This window comes from Chrysemys picta, chromosome 13 (assembly GCF_011386835.1).
Source record: "Chrysemys picta bellii isolate R12L10 chromosome 13, ASM1138683v2, whole genome shotgun sequence".
Taxonomy (NCBI): Eukaryota; Metazoa; Chordata; order Testudines; family Emydidae; genus Chrysemys; species Chrysemys picta.
This window is the reverse complement of record NC_088803.1, coordinates 31719274-31745842: the sequence shown is the minus strand read 5'-3', so window position 1 is coordinate 31745842 and position 26569 is coordinate 31719274. Positions and strand designations below refer to the sequence as shown.

The 26569-nt window shown below is 43.1% G+C and overlaps 1 protein-coding gene across 6 annotated transcripts in view; it reads left to right on the top strand.

Annotated features, from left to right (window-relative positions):
- The window catches only part of PTPRT (protein tyrosine phosphatase receptor type T), a 736092-nt gene that overhangs the window by 551093 nt on the left and 158430 nt on the right, over nt 1-26569 (top strand). For all 6 annotated transcript variants that reach the window (XM_005295345.3, XM_005295344.3, XM_005295348.3 and 3 more), the window contains exon 11: nt 3619-3721. In XM_005295345.3, the coding sequence (XP_005295402.1) occupies nt 3619-3721 (103 nt within the window). The remainder of the gene's footprint in view (nt 1-3618; nt 3722-26569) is intronic.

Sequence of the window (26569 nt, the reverse complement as noted above, 5' to 3'; positions counted from 1 at the left end):
AGAATATATATAATCTGCAGTCTGTGTAAATACAGGATGGAAATCTTTGAAGAAAAGCCCCAATGATCAAAGACGGTTCTAACGAGTTTCAGCAAAGAAAGTAATTCAAGAAGCAGTGACTATTGTCACACAGGTTCTGATAGATAAGTTATAAAAGGGTGGACTCTTAAAGGGTTCATTGCTAGTTATTTGTCTATCCAGCTGGACCCAGGAAACATGGTTTTGGGCATCCCAGCTCTAGTCCTGTTGTAAGTGCCTAATCAATGCCTATAACTGCATATTACTGTGTGGGTGTGTTGAGTGCTTAGGCATTTTAAAGTAAGTTTGGAGCAACTGTGTAAATACCATTTGTCTTTTGGATTTAATAAGGGAATTTATGGTTGTATCCCATATTAAGTATGATGATGATAATTTCAACACCATACAAACTCTGTGGAGCAAATTTTAAACGTGGGCTCCCCCCAACAGCCATATTTGATGGAGTGTGTGAAAATAGTACCTAATAATAAATAGCTGATTTGTAGATGCAGACAATGTGTTAGATGACATCATTTGTTTTCCCTGCAACTGACTGAGTGTACATTTACACCGAGTGCCTAGTTTTAGAGAATTCTTTGAAAATGTTTGTCTTGTATCTTCAAAACGCTCCACAGGGAGTGATAATGGAGCTAGTTAAATAATATCAGAAGGATAGAGCAATGGAGAGGTATGAACAAGGAGAGAGGTAATTTTTTCCAAATGGGACTGGAGAAAAGATGGAGAGTCCAAGGCAGGTATGCCTAGGAAGGCTGTTAAAGACCGCAGGAGCTGCAGAGAAGAAGGCGCTTGCACCTGCAGAGAAAGAGGAGGCTATTGCTAGATGAGTTTCAGAGGAGGATAGAGGAATTGGATAGGGGAGAACCAAGTGCTGGATTAGATTTATAGAAAGATTTTACAATTAAAATGACAGCATTGGGATAACGTGTTATTCGCCTGGTTCATTTTTTCACCTCTTTGAGAACAGTGAATAATCGGAATACCTTTGGCTTTGCTTTGTATCTTTACCTAGCAGAGGAAAGCTTAAGGCAAACCTTGAGTGCTGAATTTTAGTGTGCAGATGTCCTCAGACAATTGCGATGCCCCAAATCATAGCCAACTGCCTTGTAAAACTGTGCACTGCAATGCACTTTTCTGCTTCGTTTTTATTAACAAATTTTGAAAGAGGACAATGTTGCCAATGCACTAGACATAAATGAGAGAATAAGCATCAAGAAAGCATCATATAACCATTCCTTCCACTAATCATCAGCAGGGTTTGAACCCTTGACTTTCAGCACAAAAGTGCAGATCTCCATACTTGAGCTAAAGAAGCAACTCCATTAGCTCATATCAGCCACATAGACTGTTAGCCTCCATGTGGACCTACCAGTAGAAGGAGACGGAGCACACTCTGCACACTTGTAACATAACAAAGATACGATTGCACAATAATGCTAGTGCCTTTCCCTCTCTGATTCCATTTGCTTTTATTTTAGCATTCAGTGAATATTCAGAAATCAAGTTAGAGTAACCCCCGCACTTGATTGCACATGAGCAATCAGCTCAGTCTGTCTTCACAGGCTTCTGAAACATCTGGTTCATAGTGGGTAGGCTCAGAGGCTTGACACAGGCAATAGCATAGTCACTAACATTAGATCATCTCATTGCCTGGCTACTCCTGTGTTCACAACTTGAAAGCTCTCATTATGCTTGTCATAAAACCAATGCCCAAGAAGGCAGTGTTCAGGAATAAGGATTTTTGTGTTGGGCTTTTGATTACTAACATGTTTCCACCTATTATGGTGTTTTTATAGGACTTTTTGGTAATTTTTTTTAATGACCAGGTATGCATATCTTGCCGCAATGTGTGTGTGTATATGTTTATCATCATAATCTCTTGGTAACTATTAAGGGCCCAATTCTGCTCCTGCTGAAGTCAGTGACAAAACTTCTGTTGACTTCAGTGGGCCCTAAAATAGTAAACACCATGCAATTGTATAGTAATTATGTTACTATTCAGTGGTTGCCAAAAAGCCAACATTTGCCGAGCTATCACTTAGCTGTTTCATATTTTAAGTGTAAGGAAAAACTGGTATGTCGCCTGCATGTGCATGGTAACTAATGCAAATACTGATCACAGAATTACACTCCCTGTTATTGTTACCCAGTCCTTCCACAATGTGTGTTTTGTTCACCGATTTTGTCTTGTCTTAAAGTATGATTGTAAACTCTTTGAGGCCAGCACAGTCTTTTACTATGCCTGTAAAGCATCTGGCACAATAGGCTGTGCATCGCTAGAAAATATTGAAATACAAATAAAACTTCATAGTTAAGGTAATTGTCCTATAACAAGCTTTTTATTTAAATGCTTCCTTAATATAGAGTTTCTTATATAAAGATTTCAGAGATTCATTTCCCCCATAAAATCATCACCATTTTATTGATGGGAGGATGTTAAAGGAATAGGGAAGTTAAGTGACTTGCACAAGGCCTCAAAATAAGTCAGTGGCAGAACCACTAATAGAAACCAGGATCTTGACAGTTTTCAGTTTCTGAGACATCATCAACTTGTAAAAAGGCTGATTTGACCTGGAGGTCATGGTAGAGAAATATAGGACCTCCAATAATGCAGTTTTACCAAGTCACTTCTCTAAGTTATAGCTGCACTGATTGGAACTAGGCTATTCAGATAACATATTTTCTGCATTTAATCCCTCCATGTTCTTTTTAGCTAAAGGCACTTGCACAAAACCTGGATCTCTGCACCTTATAGGATTCATCTGCTGCTGCTGCTGCTTGTTCCCCACCTGAAATCCTAATGCTGTTTGTGGTATCTGCACTTCTTCCACAGCAAAAAATAGTGTTGTCCCAAACAGGAGTCTGATTTCAAGTGGGGAAGCAAGAAGGGGAGATAGGTAGCAGAAAAACTAACTTATAAGAAAGTCAATATCTTGTTTTCTTGAAAAAGTCCCCAGTACTAATTAGTGGGTAGACTTAATACCAAAAATACAGACTATGTAGTTCTGTATGTGTGTCTGTGACAGTACTATGGTGCTGAGTGTGAGATAACCTGGCTAATTCCCACACCTCCCTAAGAATCTTTATCTTACAGCTCACAAAGGTTCAGCTTAGCTCAGGCCTAAACAGTGAAAGTTGCATCTCAGGTGTAGGAAGTGTAATCTAGTGATAAATGCTGGAGAATAAGAGTTGGGACTCCTGGCTTCTATCTCAGCTCTATTGTTGACACACTATGTGACCTTTAGCCAAGATAAGACTTAACCTCTGTGTGGCTCTTCATGTGAAAATGTAGAGAATGATGCCATTTTCACAGGAGTGCTGAGGCTTAACTAATTAGAGAGAGATTTTCAAAGCCGTCTAGGAAATTTTGAGTCCAATTCCCATTATTTTTTTAAAGGGAAGTGGGTGTCCAAATCTTTTAAACAGCTTTGAAAATTCCACCCTTAATACTTGTAAAAGTATTTCAACATCTCAGATGAAAAATGCTACCCAGGCTGCAAGAGTGATTCGTGTTATTTTGCCAAAGCTACTGAAAACAAAAACTAGTGGATAATTTACACATTGGTCTCTGTTCTGCCACAGCACCATCTATGCCTGAATACGACACGGACTCCCCTTTGAATGAAACGGACACTACCATCACAGTCATGTTGAAGCCTGCTCAGTCCCGTGGAGCACCTGTCAGGTAAAAGGTTCCCTCTTCTCATTTCTCTCTGCTTTTTCTTTCCATGCCCCAAGCCACACACACGTCATTCATGTCTGATAATGTGGCTGCTCGGGACGTATGCTCAATAAAAGGCAGCTGTGCTATAGATTCTACCTCTCAGACCTCTTTACAAATACCCTCACCTATTTGCATTCTGAAGTTAAACTTAAGAAGAGATTGATGATACAGTGGCACTGGTTATTGACCTTACAGTATCCCCTCCAGATGTATTTGCTGGGTTGGAGCAACCATATGCAGAATCATGTACTGGGAAGCTGGGTCTTTGCATCGCCTTGCCAAGGTTAGCAGGGCTTCAGGCCTTCCATAACTAGTAAGAGCGTAGTTGTACAAAAGGTCTTTCTGTATATTATGATTTTGTAAATAATACTAGAAATACCTCAAGGACCCTTAAAACTTGTCTATGCCCTAGTTCAGCATCTGGACCTAATTAGACTCCTCATGCCTTCATGTTATAACCTCAACCGCTGCTCCCAGTCCACCAGCTGAGATGAGCACAGATTCTGACCCCAACAGCTGAGTTAGGTCAGACGGCAATGAGGCTCGGCTTATACTCCAGGTCTGCTGTTTTAGGCAAACTGGGATTCTGCTCACAAAGGCAGGGCCGGTGCAACCATTTAGGCAAACTAGGCGGCTGCCTAGGGCGCCTAGTGGTTGGGGATGCCTAAAAGCCCGCTCAGGCGAGGAGGCATAGGCAGCGACTTCCATATCCATGTGGTGCTCGGGCACCAGCAATTCAGAGCCAGAGGCCCAGCTCCAGCAATATTGGGGCCGTGTGTCCCCCCTGGCCCCACCTGCAGCCCCCCCACGCCTTCCCCGAGTGTCCCCGGCCCAGACTTGCTGCCCCCGCCCCCCGCTCGCCTTTCACAGGCCCCCGGAGCAGAGGAGCAGAGCGTCTCTGTCTGGGAGCAGAGCCTGTCTGTCTTTGTCTTCTCCATGCTGCTTCCCTGCAGCAACTGCTGCCGCAGGGTCCTAGCGCCCCCCTTGCCCATTGCCAGGACAGACTGACTCTGAGCCTGCCCTTCCCCCTCAGACCCTTTCATTTTCCAATGGGACCCTCCAGCAGCACAGGGGACCCCCCTGCCCGCAGTCACCGCTCCTGCCCCATGCTGGGCCAGGAGGCACCCCCATTCCTCACCCCCAGTGAGGCTACAGTCAGGGGCAACAGCAGGGGAGGAGGCACACGCAGCGCCCCACCATGGGGGAGGCAAGGGAGATTCCAGGACCTGAGAGGGACCCTAGGAGCACATGCAGTGACAGTGGTGGGGGTGAGTGTGCTGCTGGACAGGGGGGCAGGAAAGGGAGGCTCGTACACCAGAGCTTGCTGCTGCTGGCAGGGAAAGAGCTGGGGAGAGTCCTCCTCTCTGGGTCCTGTCCCGGAGCAGCCTGCCTGTACCCCAAACTCATCCCCAGCTCTGCCCCACTCCAGAGCCCACACCCCCAGCCAGAGCTTTCACTCCCCCACTGCACCCTCAACCCTCTGCCCAAGCCCTGAGCCCCTCCAGCACCCCAAACACCTTATCCCCAGTCCCAGCCAGAGCCCTCATCCCCCCCACACTCTGACCCTCTCCCAGAGCCCCTCCAGCACCCCAAACACCTTATCCCCAGTCCCAGCCAGAGTCCTCACCCCCCCACACTCCTACTGTCGCCCTGAGCCCCTCCCACACCCCAAATCCCCCATTCCCAGCCCCAGACAGAGTCTACACCCCAACTCTTGCCCTGAGCCCCTTCCACACTCCAAACCCCTCATCTGCAGCCACAGCCCTCACCCCCGCACCCCATCCCTCTGGACCCCTCCCATCCCAAAACTCCCTCCCAGAGCCTGCACCCCAATCCCCTGCCCCAGCCTAGGGCCTGCACCCCAGACCTCCTCCCTCACCCAAACTCAGAGTTTGGGCGGGCGCGGGTTCTGGGAACCACCAAAATTTCTACAAACCTGCCACCGCTGCGAGGAGGTGGAGTGAAGGTGAGCTGGGGCGGCGGGGGGGCCGGGAGGGGGCCGCCCGCAATAACATGGGGGGACGCACAGGGGAACCGCTCCCTGCCCCAGATCACCTCCACTCTGCCTCCTCCGCTGAGCACACAGCCCCCGCTCTAAGTCTCCTCCAATCGGCGCCGCAAGCCTGGGAGGGGAGGAGAATTAGAGCGGTGCCGGCGTGCTCAGCGGAGGAGGCTAGGGTTAGCTGCCACGGGGGGCTCCCCAGGCGGGGTTAGCTGCAGAGGGGGGATAGCTGCTGTGGGGGGGGGCTCCCCAGCTGGGGGTCTGGGTTAGCTGCCGTGTGGGGGGGGGGGCGAGGTTAGCTGGGGGGGACGGGACGCAAGGGGGAAGTTTTGCCGAGGGCACGAAACTTCCTTGCACCGGCCCTGCACAAAGGTATTTGTGGGCAGGAAACAACACTCATGCCCTTGTTCTGCAGCTGTGACATTGCAGACCACGTTTCCAGAAATCCCTGAGACGGAGAAAACATTGGTGAGATGGGCAATGGTGGAATTTAGAGTGTGTGTGTGCAGATGGCATATTGCATTTTAAAAAGTGTGTTCTTTAAGGGAATTTCATGTTGGTTAAAGGTGTCAGCACAGAAGACTAAAGTTTTCTATTTAGCCTTTACTGATGGCAGTAGGACAAACTTCTCTAATTCCCCCACTGCATCATATTCTGGAGAAATCCCATTGAGTTCACTCTCCATGTCTACTTAGTCCTTGCCAAGGTTGCCTAAGATGTGAGTTAGTGCTGCTTGTGATGGTGGCTGTTGTGATATTTGCCCAGAAAGAATTGAGCTAAACCCACCAAAACACTTCTCTAAGCCACTCGACCTCCACTAGCTTCCCCTCTTCTCTCATAATTGCCTTTGATCTGGAGCTCTCACATGCCTGTCATTATACTATTGAAAATAGACTCCGGGAGTAAAATTTCAAAAATGCCAGTCTAATTTTCTCAAGTGACTTTAGGCCCATAAGTCCCATTGACAGGCTGTTTTGAAAAGTTGACCCCATATCTGTTCATAGATAAACTGAACCAGTGTGCAAATTCTAGTGTTACTTGGTTTAATTAAATGTGTTATATGAATCGGTGGTCAAGTCTATAATGAGTAGCAATTTACCCTGACAAACTCTTGGATACTCCTAAGTGAAAGAGCCAGTTAGACTTAGGGCAGATCCTTTCTTTATATTTCACTTGTTGATCTGGTCTCCACTAACCTTTCCAATTTTCCAGTGGTACCCATTTTAAAGTTCTAACTCTCATTTCTTGTACTCCCAACATGACTAGAATTAAGATCCCATTATCTGAATCCCTTAGAAAGGTTGCTATGCTGGAGGAGAGCAGTAAATGTTCTCCTCCAATTTTAGGTTTTTTTATTCAGGGGAACTTTCCTATATTTCGTTTTACCTCCTGCTGCCTGAAGAGTGTTGGTATTTTGTCTTTTTATTGAACAGTCTTGCAATTTTTCTCAAAGCCCAATTCACTATATTTTTACCACATTCTGTGAATAATGTCTTTTTTCAGAAAATAAGTCCATTATGAAAATTTTCCCATGGCATTTCTATGAATTTTCAGTCAGTTTTCTATTATATTGTAGTCTCTATTATACATTCATTTGCAATGAGAAAAATATTTACATGCTACACCTAAGTGATAGGCTTACCTGCTGTAATGACCCTCATTTTCTTGACTTATAGATCGGTTTAAGAAAAGTGGAATTGGGGTTGACTTCCTGGGGAGATTCTAGCTTTGTATTAACTTTTGGAAGCAGGCTGGGTGTGGGTATCTTTCAGTGCTTAGCCATGTGCACTTCTGTGTGTGTGTTTCCTGCTTGAAAGGTATTTTCAGTACAATAAGGAATTGGAACTTAAAGGAGATACGTTGTAAGCCATTTTAAAACAAAGATTGTCTCTTCCTGTGTGTATGTACAGCACCTAGCACAGCAGGGCCCTGATCTCATTTGGGGCCCCTATTGTTTATTTGCCTGCCAATAGTGCCTAATCAAGTGAAATGCTGCTGTTTGATAATTTGGGGTTTGATTGTGCCAGACTTCTGCATTGGGGTATAAGGGTCCTTCCCTTCCTGCACCTGCAGCACAATCACACTCCTGTTGTTTGGAAGGCACAAGGTGCATGCGAGGCTTGTCCAAAGGAGCAGAGTTATGGGCTCATTTCTTCTTCACACTAGTCAGTGAGGCAGTGCCATGGCTGGCAAGGTGGCTATGCTCGTTGGCTCTCAAGTAGGCATTGTGCCCCCTATCCAAGTCACAATGCCTCCTGGAACACCCACTCTCTCCACCCACCCCTGACCCAGAATGGTCCTTAAAAGCATAACTACCTGGGTTAGAAAGAAACTTCCCCTAAGTGGTGGTAACTCATAATGGTGCATAATGGTGTTTCATACACCTTCCTCTGAAGCTTCTGGTACTGACTACTTCCAGGGCACAGGAATAGATGGTTCATTGGTTGATCCAGTATGACAGTTTTTACTGCACCTTTTATATATAGGCCCTTTTCTCCGGGTTTAAAGATTTCTATTACAATATTTTTCTATTGTGGAGGTATAAGTAATAACTATGCAGTTATGGTTACAGACATAATCATTCTTATTATCGTTGCCTCTTTGGCTTTTGAGAGGAAGCATATGAGTATATAATTAAAACTAATGCACGCATACAATACAGCCACATAAATTACTCTGTGTTTAAGTCTGGTCTGCTGTAGTTTATCTGGGGTATAGATAATATAGTGTAGCCTAAAGAGTCATACTTAGGTTATTGCTGTAGGATATTTCAAACAAGGGTTCATTGTATATCAGTTTCATTTAGAATTAAACTAAACTAAACCCAAGTCACTTTCAATATTAGGACATGACTGATGTCCTGTGTTGCTGTATTTTTCCTCATGGTGAGTAGCTAAAGGGAGGTTGTTTAGCAGGCACAAAAGCTTGAACTTTTCAGTACTCACGATCTGTAGCTAGCAATAACATTGGTCTACAATTTTTGAGAAGTCATCTGCGTCAGAGATAAAATGGGCTATTTATTATGTATTTTGATGTGCTGAATTCAAATATGACAATTAAAACAACTGATTGGCTACTGTTTCTAAGATATTTAAGTTTTTACATTTTATGTCTATGTATATTGTATAGATAGAGTTTTAATCATAAATTGTAAACCTAGGTCTTTTCATGTGTTTATGGTTGCTTTACATGATAATATTTCACCTGTCCTGTTTATGTAACACTTTAAAAATCAGCAAACGGGTTATATAAATAAAATTTATTATGAAACAAAAGGCAAAAAACTATTATGTACATAGTTTAGTCCTATTCAGTGTCTACTCAGCGCTTCTTGGCTTGTCTCTTGTATTCATTAAATGGAGCATCTCTTGTCACTGTACAGCAATAGTCTGCAAGCATTGATGGGCTCCATTTGCCCTGATAGCGTTTCTCCATTGTTGCAATGTCCTGGTGAAATCGCTTGCCGTGCTTGTCGCTCACTGCTCCGCAGTTCGGTGGAAAAAAATCTAGATGAGAGTGCAAAAAATGTATCTTTAGTGACATGTTGCAACCAAGGCTTTTGTATGCCTTGAGGAGGTTTTCCACCAACAACCTGTAATTGTCTGCCTTGTTGTTTCCGAGAAAATTTATTGCCACTAACTGGAAGGCTTTCCATGCCATCTTTTCCTTGCCACGCAGTGCATGGTCAAATGCATCATCTCGAAGAAGTTCACGAATCTGAGGACCAACAAAGACACCTTCCTTTATCTTAGCTTCACTTAACCTTGGAAATTTTCCACGGAGGTACTTGAAAGCTGCTTGTGTTTTGTCAATGGCCTTGACAAAGTTCTTCATCAGACCCAGTTTGATGTGTAAGGGTGGTAACATAATCTTCCTTGATTCAACAAGTGGTGGATGCTGAACACTTTTCCTCCCAGGCTCCAGTGACTGTCGGAGTGGCCAATCTTTCTTGATGTAGTGGGAATCTCTTGCACGACTATCCCATTCGCAGAGAAAACAGCAGTACTTTGTATATCCAGTCTGCAGACCAAGCAAGAGAGCAACAACCTTCAAATCGCCACAAAGCTGCCACTGATGTTGGTCATAGTTTATGCACCTCAAAAGTTGTTTCATGTTGTCATAGGTTTCCTTCATATGGACTGCATGACCAACTGGAATTGATGGCAAAACATTGCCATTATGCAGTAAAACAGCTTTAAGACTCGTCTTCGATGAATCAATGAACAGTCTCCACTCATCTGGATCGTGAACGATGTTGAGGGCTGCCATCACACCATCGACGTTGTTGCAGGCTACAAGATCACCTTCCATGAAGAAGAATGGGACAAGATCCTTTTGACGGTCACGGAACATGGAAACCCTAACATCACCTGCCAGGAGATTCCACTGCTGTAGTCTGGAGCCCAACAGCTCTGCCTTACTCTTGGGTAGTTCCAAATCCCTGACAAGGTCATTCAGTTCACCTTATGTTATGAGGTGTGGTTCAGAGGAGGAGGATGGGAGAAAATGTGGGTCCTGTGACATTGATGGTTCAGGACTAGAAGTTTCATCCTCTTCCTCTTCCTCATCTGACTCAAGTGAGAATGATTCTGGTGCATCAGGAACCGGCAGTCCTTCTCTGTGGGGTACTGGGCGTATAGCTGATGGAATGTTTGGATAATGCACAGTCCACTTTTTCTTCTTTGACAGCTAGAGCCAATCAACAATTTTAAGCATCATTTTCATTCTCAGTGACCCAGAATTAGTAAAGTTTGACTACATTTATTTCAGAAGCATTTTGGCTGTAGAGCAGTGTAACAGAGACAAGGTGTTCTGGTACTATGGAGATGAGGACAGTGTAAAAAGTTAGATAATATTTTTGAAGAATTTCTCAAAATGGCAGAATTATGAAGTATCTGTGTTGCCCCAGAAGCCCAATCCAGCAGCCTTAAAATGTTGGATCAGTTGAGATCCAGGAAAATCCTTTGAAAATGCTGCCTGCAAACATCTCAGTGATACAAAAAGTGTCAGGGGTTCCAGGAGATGGTGCTACACAAGAAGTGCCGGGCTCCATGCAAAGCTTCCGCTGGTTGGAATTTTATTGGTGTGATCGGCATTCTATCTGAAAGGCATCAGAGGACAAGCAAGAGACTCCTGGGGAAGGAAATGGGGAACATTAAGTCAGCTGAAACCAAAATTAAAAATTCTTCCTAATCTTTAACTCTTGAGTCCTGATGTCACCCCTCTAGGGACTTGACTTAAAAAAAAATCTTACAGTAATGAGAGGCAAGGAGAAACCCTCTGGGAGTTGCAGCTCAGGGTTGGCAAAGGAACTACTTTTTGTGCTGACGTTTTCCCTAAGTTTAATGTTGAAGAATGAAACTTTGGCCTGAAAAATATTTGAGTTATGACAGAGAGTCCTTCCTGGACTGGGAAACAGGCCAGCAGCCTACACTACCCCTAGGAGTTTCAGGGTCCTTCCACCTCTATACTTATTTGAACCTCTGCTGAGTAAAGCTGAGTCAATAACTCTTACTGAATAATCTAGCTGACATATTTAGACATTCTATTGGGGAATTTTCCAGGAGCAGCCTATGACTATCTTGATTTCATTCTCTCCTTGAAATTATTCCTAGGAACAATTCTACATCTTTGAAATGTCCATAAGAAGTTTCTTATGAGAGCTGGATATTTGAAAGTCAAGTGGGGTTGTTAACTTTTGGCTGGAGGCATAGATCGCTTAGTGGTATTTCTCTTCCGTGACTGGGGAACTTGAAATCCTCTCTCAGGCCATATTCCTCTCCCCTGGTCCATGCACCTCTGTCTCTTCTTTGATTCTCGGACCATAACTCTTCTATTACTTTCTCCTTCAAACCATCCTTTTCTCCCCTTTTTCTCAGTCCACTCTCTTCTCTCTGTCTCACAGACTCTTGAGAACAGAGGTCTTCAAATGCCGGTTGGCAAGTGTTGGTGTTACGATCTTGTTCTGGTAGCTGCTCACTTTCTCTGTTGTTTTTGTCACTGGCGTTCTTTTTCATGTACCTGTATTTCTAATGCACCGTATGTATTACTGTTTTCATGGAACATTGTTTGCAAGCCTGATCAGCATGATTCTGGCGTGAGGGAAGAATGAAATGAATAAAGAAAGAGGTATAAAGCTAAGAGCTTTATTGGGGTTCTCTTTTTTTTGTCCCAGTTGGTGGTTTTGGCGCATACATCATGGCAGCTGCACAGTGAACTGTGCTATTCAGTTCATTGCCTTGAGACTTCTTAATGGATTTTTACTGACTACATGTGAGCTTGTCTGTCCTTTATGTTGATAATGAATTCATTAATTTCATGCAAAAGGTTGCAATGTATTGTTTTTAAAGTGACAGAGCCTTTGCAGAGCATAAACACATTACACCTCTTATAAATGCTTGAAAATAAATAAGAGAATCAAAGATAATTGACACAGCAAAAAGGACCTGATGTTTAAATCATGCTCCTAGTAGTCTTGATGACTCAGTTGTGGTATAGCAATAGGCACATACATGCCTTGTCTTACAGAGTTCTGGTTGGCTTTTTGTAAGCTAGTATTCAAACGCAGAGTGTATGCATCACATGACTTGGTTGACGGGATGGAGGGGAAACAGACTAGATCTATTAGCTTTATATTATCTAATAATAAATAAACATTATCAATTTTGTCTGTATTAATTAACATCTTCCATAATACACCTTAGGGCATGTATTCTGAACTCACCTGAGCTGGGTTTCTCCTGCATGGTGTTCTGCTTAATTTAGGAAAGAGTTTGAGGGTAAACTAACAGGAGGTGTTTTCTGCTAAACATAGGCAAGATTTGTTTGTTTTCTTTTTCTTTAATGTTTTTGTGAATTTGAGTGCTGGTGAAAAGTGTCAGCTGCAGAGACTGATGTCATCTTTGTAACACCAGAAAAGATACAGCACAGGCAGAAGCATTACAAGCTTCCCTGAGCCATCCCATTAATGTACCTTAACCCTGACGAGTAGAGCTGCAAGCCTTGGTCATAGGCTTCTATCTCTGCCGTTGTCATAATGGGGCTGTTTTTTAAATAATACCAGATGATTTTATCACAAGTAATAAGATATGTAATTATCAGAATAATTAAATATCATGCTTCAGGGCACAAGGGCATCACTATAAGGGTCAGGAAGAACTATTTAATCATTTGTATATATATATATATATATATATATATAATATATATATATATATATAGGCTTGGCGGAACTTGATTTTTATTTTTTATCAGTTTGATGGATAATATTGATGTTTATTTTTAATCATTTGTTTCATTATTTTTCTATTCATTTTTCACAGTTGTGCAAAATTATGGACTGTAACCATTTTTTCCAATTTTTCTTGAGTCAGATGTTCACAATGGTGGGGAATTATGGAGGACAGACAATAATTTATTTAATGACAATAGACATGATTCAAAAAGTTAAGGATATATAATAATCAAAACACAAATTGTCAACATCCCATGTCAAAATATGCAAGGTAAATATCCTTATATCAAACTCTGATAAGTTCACAAGCAGCATTTTTCTTAATTTGCTTATCTGTAAATTGTGTTTGTTATCAATAGAAATATTTCTCATTGGCTTGTGTGAGACCGGTGAAATCGACATTTACCAAATAAATCTAATGCTCCCAAGCCTATACATACAGTATTGCATAATTGAGAAGGTTCATTGTGGGGTTTTTAACTTCCTCGGAAGCATTAGATTTTGGCCACAGAAAGGCTTGATTCTAAACTCTGATCTGGTACAGCAAATCAATTTTTTCTTACAGGATTTGCATACTCTTCATCTGAGTGCATTGTCTCTTAACGAGTCATATAACTTCCTTAACCTATTTACTAGTCTTCGTAAATATAGCTGCTTTGACACTGCATGACCTGCTATACCATACCATCTCTTCCATAGGGAGCTATGAATGTGGTTAGAAAATCAGAGGGGGAAGTTAGGAGTTTTTACACATACAGATATATAGATAGATAGATAGATATTACAATATTTTAACAATTAAATCAGTGGTTCTTAACCAGGGTACATGTACCCCTGGGGCTATGCCAAGGTCTTCAAGGAGGTACATCAACTCATCTAGATATTTGCCTAGTTTTACAACAAGCTGCATAAAAACAACAAATGAAGTCAGTATAAATTAAAATTTCATATAGACACTGATGTGTTTATACTGTGGTATATACTATACACGGAAGTGTAAGTACAATATTTATATTCCAAATGATTTATTTTATAATTATATGGCAAAAATGAGAAAGTAAGCAATTTTTCAGTAGTAGTGTGCTGTGACACTTTTGTATTTTGATGTCTGATTTTGTAAGCTAGTAGTTTTTAAGTGAGGTGTAACTTGGGGGTTTGCAAGACAAATCACTCCTGAAGAGGGTACAGTAGTCTGGAAAGGTTGAGAGCCACTGAATTAAATCACACAGAAGTGATCTTATATGTCAAAATCTGTTTTATTAACTGCACTTTGAAGCTTTGTTAGCATAGTATTTTGTAGTGGCCTTTAAAAAGGCTGAAGAATGATATAAGGTGAGTTTTTGGCATAAATCTTTCATGTTGCCCAGATGAGCTGTCAGGTTAAATTCCAGCAATCAAAAGGTTAATGAAGTTTGAACTTTAAGATGAGAATCACAGATTGGTGGTCATTTTCTCATGTTCAGGTGTCAATTGGTAAAACAAGGAGAGTATAGGGAAAAGAACTACAACTGCCAATTTGAGAGGCGTCTCTTTAAAAACAGTTTCTACAGTTGTTTCATATTTCCTAGCTCAAACAAACTCTTCATTATCCCAAATGGGGCAAATTGTGGGCTGCACAACCTGGGTTAAAATTTCACATTGATGACAAGTGAAATAATTGTGATGCTCTCAAGCCTGGAGGCAAAGCTCATTGCAAACAATGGAAGGATTCCCATCGTCTATTGTGGTCCTTTAGCCTTTGGCAGATATTCCCATCTCAGAAATGGTGCATAGGCTTGGTACAACAGGCAGATTCTGCTTTAAATCAAGAGACAGGGCTACAACTAGAGATGGGGTGTGGGCTTTATTCTGAGCTATCTTGAGTTTCTCTGACCCCAGGCAGGTGGGAGTGGACACTGTGATAACAGCAGGTGCCCCCTCGATGTCTGTTAGTAGCACACAAATGCAAATGAAAGGGAAGACGAGTAAGCTCTGCTCTGCTCTGTTGTAGATTTAAAAATGTCAGGACTTAATTATGCCACAGGTCTATAAATTCCGGAAACACGTTAATGCTCCCGTGATTAAAATTATAGAGGACCTAATTGAAAAAGCATAAACACAATTGAAGAATTCCTAATTCTAGTTTGCTTTGAGGTGTTAATTTCCTCCACAATGAATGTGTAATTTTTTGGAACCAATAAAAGGGGGCTGTTCTACCGGTGCCTGGCTGGAGGTGGAATGAGGGGATTATCATAAACACACTCAGACAATACAAAAGGAAGCCTTGGCAGCCATGACACCATTTCAGATGCCTGTCCTCCCTCTGCAGCACATCTTGAGAGCAAAGGGGAGGGTTGGCGGAGAGATGACGAATGAGAAAGGGCTGATTTAATTAAAAGGAGATATGGTACCAGTGAGAAAGGAAGAAGGGGAGAAAATAGGGCAATGTGCAGAAGGTGCAAGCACAAAAGGCAATATAATGAGTGCTGAAGAAAGAGAACAAAAGGCAATGGATGGGTGGGGAGGACCGCTGGATCAGCCAGGAATGAAGCTGGGTGTGACTTCCCGCAGTGCCAGCCAGCACACATTCCTGAGCAGCCGGAGAAGTTGATATTGATGCAAGATGCTGTTTCCCTCAAAAGGGTGAATATTATGTCCTGAGTCCTCCCTTGTGCCAAAATATGCTGGACATGGAGGGGCCACGATCAAGCACTGGGAGCCAAGTACAGCTTCCTGATTTTGAAGTCCTAGCTTTGGTGCATGTTAGACCAGACCGTGAATGCCTATATGCCAGTTAAGAATTGGCAGAGTGCAGGCATGGACTGTCCTGCCCCCAGCGCTCCTTTGACCCCTGACACACCCACTCCTGCTGGAGTGGGGGATAGTTGTGTAGGCGCCAGCTATGCCAGCTGAGAGCTCCCCTAGTGCAGGGGAATTCATACCTGGCCAGCTGGAGCAAGACGGCAGGGTAATTTTGCACTGTCTGGACAGTGCAAAGTGGTTCGAACAGGGGTAGGTAATCTAGCTTGATGTTCTCAGCACTCCTAGCCCCCGCACATCCTGGGAAAAAGTGACTGGGATCAGTAAGCCTACAGGATATTTTACCATGGCCTGCCAAGGGATTATGCAATTGCAGGGCTTTGACATCATCTGCCTTCTCTTGGTCCAGTTACCAAATGGTGAGAGTCCATATCTCCTTTATATCTTTGCCCTTTTCAGTAACGTGGCTTATGCTGAGTGGTGTCGATAGAGGGGCATAGGATTCAGTGGGCCGTGGAGATGGAACTCCTCCTTCCCTCCCCCAGGTGGTCCCAGCCACTCAGTTTTGAAGCATGTTGATGGGAAAATTGTGGGCAGTAGCTTACAATATATCAGGCCATGATGTACCTGTTCTGTGGGTAGAAACCTTCATTGTATTATGTTATCGATCTCATGCTCTTTTACAGCTCCAACTCTGTACAGTGGAGAGGGGAAGGAGGAGTGGGAGTTCTCAAATACAGACCAGATTCTCTGCTGCTATAAACCTGCATTGCTTAACTGAACCAATGGAGCTACTCCGGTTTATGCTGGCTGACGATACGGCTCTATGTATCCATACCCTTGCCTATCCCACTGCTTTTATGAAGAAGATTGAAGAGCTTAGGTGCAGCAGCCCCAGAATGGTGCCCCCTCTCTCAGAATACAACCAAAGCCCCTTCTTGTGCTGTGCCTTGCCTAAAGAACAACATGGCTCCTGTTGTCCTTGAAACTTACTTCTTGTCTTGAAAGAAACCACTGAGCATGCCAACAAGACCCCAGTCAGTGACACCTGCCTAATGCTAAGTGACATTAACAGTTTTCCTTTGCTTTTGTTTTTTATTTGTTTTTGCAGATTAAACAGATGGCAGGTGGTTCAGGAGGGAAAACACACCTCTGAAGCCACTAACATTAGCTCCTGTCACAGTGAAAGCCATATCTGTCTGTAGTCATTATCTTTAATCTGCCAGCATGGAGCAACATTGAACTGGAGAAATAGGGGCCAAGCTTTCCACTGGGGAATATCAGCTATTATATCTAATTTGTGTTGCAAGCCAGGTCAGGCTTATGGATATGGCTAAGACAAGGGAGTGTACAGTTTTGAAATGCCCTCTGTTGGTTTTCTTTCCAGGCAGATTAGATACAGACGAGTAAGCAATTTAAATCATGATGCATATGTAATCCAAGTAACATAAATACGTTCATAGCTTCCCGCTCAGTCTCCCAACCAGGTTCCTTTCTGGAACCAGCTCAGGTTTTCTGGATTTAGATTTCTCTTTGCAGTCCACAGACATTATCCTAGTTACAAGGTCTTCCAAACACTATTTGTAAATGTTGCGGTTGTAAAGTTCTGGCTATAACTATCCACCCTGGTGAGAGCTCAATCACCAGCTATTGTAAAAATTAGTGATGAGTAAAACACAAGAGATTTGGAGGATTGGTTTAAGAACCCAAATACATGAATGTTTGTTCAGAGTCTGCCAAACGACACTGTGAATGCCATGAAGAGGGGGATGCTTTCCTTGTGAGGTTTCCCATGCTTCTTGCTTCCATTTGGGATGGGGATGAAGCCTTTCCCATGGTGGGTCACTAGTTCCACTGCCTGTCCTCACTGGAACCAGAGGGTGCCAGTTTGTTGTAACTCTCACAAGAGAAAGAAAAAAAAAAAGGGGGAGCATCTGAACTTCCGTAAATCACAAAAAATGTTCAGGGTTTGGGTTTTAGCTTTAGCTGCGTGCCTTTTTTTTTTTTTTTTTTTAAATCCAAACCCATCTCTGAAACAGTGGAACAATAAAATATCCCATAAAAGCAACAGACCATGTCAAGAAGTGCAGCTCGATCAAATGCGCACACTTCATGGGACAATTTTGAAGGTCATTGACCCTGCTGCTCATGATGCACACAAGGCATCTATCTGCTACATTTATGTATGATTACTCACATAATGCAGTTAATGGTGTTTGGAGGAAAATACCAGTCGGCTGTTACTTGCATAGAGAGACAATTTAAAAAAAGAGACCGAGCCCTGGCATGTTTTAACTGTGATATTGGGCAAGTTCTCCCATAAGTAGCTACTGCTGGTTATTTTGCCAGGGTTCTAAGGAGAGTTGCCTTCATAGTGATGTGGTGGATGAGCAACACATAGGCAGACTGTTCCAGGTGGATTTTGTGAAAGTCAGCGTTGTGCTCTGGAATGTCTCCAGAACGTTGTCTCTCCCTGCCTGTGAAAGACCATGCAGTCATTATTTGCCCTCCCTTCATCTCCCTGTGGAATATACCCTTGGATAATGTCCAGAGGAAGTTGCACAATCCCACTATACCCCAGCATTTACCTGCTGGTTTTATTGTTAGTGAGTATTGCTCGGTGTACTCAGTCTAGAAGACTCCCAGCTTCATTAGAGAGGCAGTATTCTCTGGTAGTTGGGGCTGGGATATAGGGGCCGAAAATACTGGGTTCCTCTTCAAGTTCCATCAGTGATATACTGTGTGATCTTAGGTAATTCACTCACTGTAACTTCCCTGTGCCTGACTTTACCCATCCATAAAATGGGGATAATACCTACTGTGCCTGGCAGAGGTGCGAGGATTAATTAATGTGTGTTCTTTTCTATTCAGGTTCTCATACTGTGCTCGTGACCCTGGTATGCAAGCACCTTGAGATCATTGATGAAGGGCAAATTATCACTTTTATTGTAAACAAAGAGCAGCTAGTTTTTGACAGATTTCTGCATTTTAGAGAGACAAGGTGGGTGAGGTAATATGTTTTATTGGAGCAACTTGTGTTGGTGAAGGAGACAAGGTTTCAAGCTTACACAGAGCTCTTCTTCAGGTCTGGGAAAGGTACTCTGAGTGTCACCGCTAAATACAAGGGTTGAATAGATAATGAGTTAACACAATGATACTCAGACCTCCCGTGGCTCAGGAGCCAAATTAGTGATCAACTTTGCCCAAAAGAGCCACAGTCATGTGAATTCATCGTTTCATTTACTCTATCTAATCTAATCTAAATTATTCTTACAGCAGAATGACTGACCAAATATTCTACAATTGGTTAATAACATACTAAAAGCATCCCAATTGGTTAATAACTTAGAATGATTAATAATTAAACACACAGTGTTTTAATATAAAGAGCTGCAAGAGACACAATGAAGAGCTACTTGGAGCCTCGCTCTGAGTATCACTGAGTTTACATGTTGCAAGAGACCATTCAAGGTGAAGTGGACAGTTAACACCTCGTTGTCGGACAAAGGAGGGTCAGTGGTTTACAAATTGTAGTAATGAGCCATAAATCCAGTCTCTTTATTAAGTCTCAGAGTAGCAGCCGTGTTAGTCTGTATCCGCAAAAAGAACAGGAGTACTTGTGGCACCTTAGAGACTAACAAATTTATTAGAGCATAAGCTTTCGAAGTGGGCAGTAGCTTATGCTCTAATAAATTTGTTAGTCTCTAAGGTGCCACAAGTACTCCTGTTTTTATTAAGTCTGTGATTTTTGATGTTTAGCAAAGGTATGAATTGAAGTTCCCAAGCTCATCTTTTTAACGTGTTGTGGAGGTTCCCACTGAGGATGTGGACAGAAAGGTTAGATAACTCAGTCTTCTGCTTGGGCAAAATGTTTCCTTTTACATCCCCGGCCCTGCACCACCCCCGTAATGACCTTCTGCCACAGTATGTATTTATATCAGAGGGGTAGCCGTATTAGTCTGGACCTGTAAAAAGCGACAGAGTCCTATGGCACCTTATAGACTAACAGAAGTATTGGAGCATGAGCTTTCGTGCCACAGGACTCTTTGTCGCTTTTTACAGTATGTATTTTGGTGCCAAAAGTAGATTAATGCTGTTGTATTTTTTACATGGAAATGTTTTCTGAAGGTAAACTTCACTCAAACACAATATATAGTCTATGGCTTGATCCAAAGCCAATTGTGTAATCTATAGGCGTCTTTCCATTGATTTTAATGGGCTGAAAATCAGGCCCTAAATCACCAAAGGTATCATCAGGGCAGGATGCTAGAGGCCAGCATCCACCTCCCAGGTTTTAATTTAATTTATTATTTTAATTTATTAATTTATTTTACTAATATAATTTATTAATATAAATTTTAATTTATTAATATATGTATATCTATCTGAGATCCTTGCATTAAAGGTACTCTAGAAGGGCAGCATATTATGAGTCAAATTTTAAAATATATGAAACTACTACCCCTTAGAGGCATAAATTACACCTGCACAATGTGCAGGCGTACTTTGTATCCACAAACAGACTGCAAGTGGAAATCTGAATGCCTGAGCCTCTAGCTATCTAATTATAGGTATAGCTAGAGAAGCAAGTACTTGGGTTTTGCACCCACAGTTTGGTTGTAGGTTACATTTTGCAGATGCAATTTATGCTCAGAAAAGTAAGTTCTTGCTTCCGGCTTTTTGACTCTCATGCTTGTAGGTTTTTAACGGAAAAAATGCTAACCTTTCTATAGGTTTATTAACCATCCTATAGAATGTATCGGAGCACCCTTTTGTGAAGTTACATGGGATGGTTAAAAAGCACACTGTAGGACAGATATAATTTGTTGTTGAAATCTGTAGGATTTTAGAGTAAGTTCTGTAAAACCCTGCCACTTTCTTACACAGTCCAGTTGGTTTCATCCCGTTACATTCCATCAGACTTTCCACAAGGGGAAAATGTACACCTATGTATTAAATTGTTAATGGCTATGCAATCAAATTTCCATTGCCTGGATCCCATTGCATGTCCCTAACCTTTGTTTTAGTACAAGGCTGCCAGAAGGTTTGCTTTTTGCGGGCTCAGTTATTTGTTTCCCCCCCTCCCTTGTGCCATAACCCAGGATTTTATATGTGCTTTAGAAAACCAAAATAAAGATACAGGGCAGAATTTTCAAATGCTGGGGCCTTAATCTCCTGTCCAAATCAATACTTAATCATAAAATAAGCATGTATATGTTCAAGTGCCAGTCTGAGTATTTGTATGTGAGTTTGGACAGCACATAAAAGCCCCCCTATTTTGAAAGTTGGGCCACAGTATCAGAGTAAAAAAGGCTCAAATGTAATGTCAGGCGTTAAATGGAAAACAAAGCATCAATAATAAGATTTGTGCAAACTAATACACAAATAGCTGCTGCCTAGACACCTTGATTTCTCCGTCAGATTGCAGCAGGGTCTTTTTTATTTTTTTGGCTACTATAACTACTGCAGAATTTGGAATCTGAGCTGACATATTTAAGCAGTAGCAGGGCAAAATGATTTGAAGGTACAATTATCTGATGATCTATGTTCCATGTCTGTCTACAGCCACTTTAACTACACTTTACCATGTGAAATCAACAGTAGATGTTGAGTCACTTCATGCTGCTTCCTGAAGATACCTATGAGCAAATGTTCTAAGCATACCACAAACCAAAATGCCTTTTCAGTTCCCTTAACCTTAAGGGAACCTTAAGAGGAAGGTTCACAAAAAGTTTGTATATTTCAAACCAAAGGACAGAGTTTAGTTCCTGGCCCTTTGTGTGCAATCTCATGAATATTTGATGCCTTCCCCACAAAAGCGGCTCTTCTGTGAGCGCTACTATTGCTTCAATGCTACCAGCTGGATGAGTCTTTCATTTCTGATAGCATTCCCAGGAGTACCGTAATTCTGATGTCCACAGAATGGAGACAGCAAGGATGAAGGCAATGCTTCCTGCATGGGCATTTCAGCTGGCCCTAATGATGCCACTGTCCATTAGTGCCTGGTGAAATTTGGGGATGGGGAGAGGGAGTGTAGTGATGTGGGGATCTGTCCACTGTGAGATGACTGACACCATCATCCTCTTTCTCATAGCCCTCTAAACAGCTGTTTGGATGGTAATGACTTCTACATACTGGTAATTTGGACCACAGTTAGGGGTGAAAGTTTCCAGATTCTCTTGCCAATCCTGGGCTCATTCTATCCATCCCAGAATAAAAAAAAAAAAAATCCCTACTGAAGTCAGGACTGCAGAATCGGCTATGTCTACTGCCACCTTTCTTGTCTTGTCCCCTATGGGGAATAACGTTGTTGGAGATAATAAACATATTTGTATTATTTAAGGAAAAGTAAATACTAAAATGTTGCTTGTTGTAAACATTAGTAAGGGCATCAGTGTAGGGTCAGGAAGGAATAATTCTCTGTGATGGGTATATAAAACCCATGCTGGACAGCAAGGTATTAAGGAGCAGCCCTGGGCCCAGGTGGCCTCAACCTGCTCCATCTTCAAGGCCTGGAGATGGAGTTTAAAAAGAGAAGCAGACATGCTCAGAGGAGGCAGGCTGTGGAAGGGAGCAACCTCTGCTCTGAGCTCTGGGGAAGTGCTGCCTAGGAGCTCTCGCTGCCTGAGACCTGGCAGCACAAACCTGATGAAGCCTGCAAAGGAGAGACTGGTGACTGACTGTGAAGGTCAGAAACTTTATTTGTGATTCTTGAATTTATCCCCTGGGGGAAAAGGCGATGTAGGTAGGAAGTGATCCAGGGAAGCAGCTGCTTAGCGCCCTAAGGTGCAGAATTTAGCTGCCCAGCATCGGGCCCCGGGTAGGATCCTGCTGGAGAGGATGGCCTGGGCTCCCCTATCAGATCCAAAAGATGTGACAGCAATATGCGGCTTTAGCTCGGTGGAGAGTCCAGCTGGGGAAGACCCTGATTGTTAAAGGGCCCATACCTGAAACTTGCTGCCCATTGGCATTGGCCACTAGATGGTTACCAGGTGCATTCTGGGGATTTTTACCTTTCAGGGAAGCAGTCAGAGTTGGGACACCGGAGTGGATGGACAAATGGTCTGATGCAGTTTGGCAGGTGTTCTGTGACAGCTATTTCCCTTCACCCGATGCCATCCCAAATCTATCAAAGCCAGACTCAAGCCCATGCGAATAGCTATCTTTCTGGACAACTGCTTCCCCAGCTTGTCTCCCCAGTTGTTCTGCATGCAGTGTGAAAGGAAAGCTAGAGCAGGGAAAGAAGCTTGTCAGAGTGACAGAGTCCAGAGATCTCACAGTAGTGGGGAAACAAGGCTGTGATTTGGAATGATGATCATCCATTCTCATGCTTGCACATCGACTGGAGAACACATTGTTTAAAAGATTATCTTGTAGCTGTTGATAAGAGCACATTTTCTCCCTCTGCACACAGTGTTTATACTGTGGCGACCATAATGGCTGGTGCTTTTATCAGTGATTTAGAACAGAGCTGTCAAAAACTTTAAATCGCTTCTATTAAAGTAAAGTAATGTGGTTTTATCTGTATAAAACCTGTAAAATTTATCAAGGAATCCAATCCCCCCCTCCTTTTTTTGTTTTGTTTTTAATGAAAGACCTTGCAGTTACACAGCAGGGCAGTTTCTCCTCCAAAAAAGTCAGAGCCTTAACTAATGTGCCATATCTGACAAGTCTTAGAGAGCTCTTTTTGGAGAGCAGAGCTTTTTTGGTATTTGGAAGATCATGTTTTCCCATTGCTTATTGGGTTTATGAAGATGTCTGGTGGGTGAGAATTGGTTGGATTGGTTGCTATATGAACAGTGTTGGTTGATACTGACTGAAAGCAGTAACTATGGTGTGTGTTACTGTCCACCTGGTAACCTGACTAAGAACCAGTAAATTCCCTGGGAGAGATTTCCTTATGGACTCCTCACCTTCCTTCCCTGTAGTCCTCTTTCTAAGAGAAACACACCTTCCTTCCTTATCCTGTATTCTTTATACAGTCTGTGAACTTGTGAGATTTGACAAGCTGCAAACGGTTGGCCCTGCTCAGGCCTAGGACAGGGGGAACCTCCAAGGAATAATCTGGTGCTGCAATATTTTTGGTGAGTCAGCAGGTGCAGCTCTTTCCATGAGTCAGCACTGCAATAGTGGCATTACTTAGTTCTCGTACAACACGTTCTATCAGTAGACCTCCCAGCACTTCACAAAGCAGGTCAGGTTTATCACTTGCATTTTACAGATGGGTAAACTGAGGCACGGAGAGGTGATGTTACTTTTCCAAGGTCACCCAGGAGGCCAGTGGCAGAGCCAGGAATAGAATCCAAGAAATGGGTCTCCTGAGTGTCAGTCCTTGGTTTTCTCCGCGAGGCCACACTACTTGCTGTGGATCAGTGCCTCGCCACAGAGCTGGCAGGGTATTGTGCAGCTTAGAGGTGTCAACTCCTGAGTGAAGCGAAGTGGCATAACTGTGTGTTTGATTTGTGGTATAAACCCAGATGTGCTGGCCAGATTCCAGTGTGGGTGGTTACATAGTCAACCTAAAATTCTCACAGCAGTTTCATTTGGATACAGGATAGCTATTTACGTCCTCTCATTCTGTGCCAGCAGTGATTGCATTTGAGTGGTAGTTGAAGTGATTTGCAAAGTGCCTTTGACTCATTGGAGATTAAAGGTGCTGCGGTGAACGTACTGGCTCATTACCTTCCACTCACCCCAAAAGATAGGGAACGGACCAAGATAGTAGAGGACATTGTTACCCAGCGCAACATCTTGCAGCAGAAGGCCCCATAAGGTGGAGAGAACAAGGAAAGGAAGTAACATTTAGAGTACGTCTACACAGCCGGCGGCAGCGAGTCTCCCAGCTCAGGTCGATAGAGCTAGCTAGTGCTCTAAAAATAGCTGTGTAGACAGCTCTTTGAAGTGGCAGCTCAGGCCCTGAAGTCCAGGAAGGGGGTTTGGCTTCAGTACCTGAGCCGCAACTTCAAAGCACTGTCTACACAACTATTTTTAAAGCAGAATGCAAGCCCTGCTGGCCTCAAGATAGGCTGGGAGACTTGCTGCCGTGGGCTGTGTAGATGCATTCTCAGAGGCTAGAGGGGGTCAAGTTCTGTGGAGAGCCAGAGGCTATGTCTGAGTAGGAGCAGCAGGCTAGGAGCTGGCTGTGGAAGGAAGACCAGGCAACACGCAGTCTAATAGCAGGCAAGGAAGGAACCTGTTTCTGAGAGGGGATCAGCAGGCATGAGGCACAGGACAATGGCACGTGGCATAAGGACAATGTAGAGGAGCCCCACCACAGTCTTGGATAACATCAATAAGCTGTGGCACAGAAGGGACAGAAGTTTGGTCTGCAGGCTGGCACGTGCTTTGCCTCCAGGACGGGGTGGACTGAAGGGAGTTTCAGACACTAACCCATGGAGCACCATAGCACACAGGTACCTTTATATCCTACTACTGGACTCTGCCACCATGGTCTGGTTAGGAACTATTGAGTCGATCTCTTATTGTAACTGTTCAAGCTATTGTGCACCCTTTATGTGTCACCCTTCGTTTTGCTCTTTGTAGGGGAATAATCCTGTGTTGCTCATTCAGAATGGGAGTGTGTTGATGGGGCGCATGAAGGCTCTTGGAGTATGTATGGCATGTGCCTCTGAGCAGAGATGACAGTACCTGCCAATACTGGGGGAGGGAGGCAGAGTGAGGGCAGCGGCTTCAGCAGATGTTACTGAATATGCTCAGTTGTTTGAACATGTTCAGTACAAGCCATGCAGCAAATCTGGGGAGGCACGTGACCCTTTGTGCTTCTCCCCCACACACACACACGTTGCCTATGCCTCTGAGTTGTTTTGCACCTGGAGTGCTACCGAACACTGGGTTGGTGTACCACAGCATTCACGCTGATAACTGTAGTGCTATATATATGTGTCATTCATATTCTCTGTGATCATCTCCTACCAAGTCCATCATTAGGAGCGTTTTCCATAGCATTTGTCTGATGGCTTTCTTTCCAATGGGAGTGTGCTAGGTATCCCCAGAAATTAGTTGGTGATTAATCTAAATGTGCAGGTTAGCTGTTTGATCTCTCTGGCCTGCTTTAATGGTCCTGTCCGTGTTTCCTGTGGAAGTGCTGATGCATGTTGGTGTGTTAAAAGTTTTTCAGACCAATCTTTCTGCAACAATAACCCTCTGAAAGCCACTGGAACGATGCACTGCTGGCTGTTTCCAATCTTTGCATCGATCTCTCCTGTCTAACTAGACAAAGAACTAGCCTCATGCAGACAGGTGAGGGCAGCATATGTGAATACCCTGACAAAAAGTGAAATGACTGCAGTGGTATCTCTTTCTTTGTCAAATGGGTGAGTAGTATTAAGCAGTCAGTATGCCTGTCACAGTTGTAGCAGTGCTGAACTTAAGGCTTTGTTAACTGTTTGTGACAGAAAACAAAGCCAAGTGTACCTGGATGCTGTGCAGCTCTACTTGGGTCTGCAAAATTGTGCTAGAAGCATCAAGAATTGCTACAATGAATCACTGAGATCAAGAGTTTAATGGGATACAAATTGGGATTAGACTTTTATATAGATAGAATATCCAGAATTGCTTTAATATTCAAACAAAGTGTTGCAAGGGCTAGAAACCCACGTCATTGGAGTCATCGTGGATAGTTCTCTGATGACGTCCACGCAGTGTGCAGCGGCAGTCAAAAAAGCAAATAGGATGTTATGAATCATTAAAAAGGGGATAGAGAATAAGATGGAGAATATCTTATTGCCCTTATATAAATCCATGGTACGCCCACATCTTGAATTCTGTGTACAGATGTGGTCTCCTCATCTCAAAAAAGATATACTGGCATTAG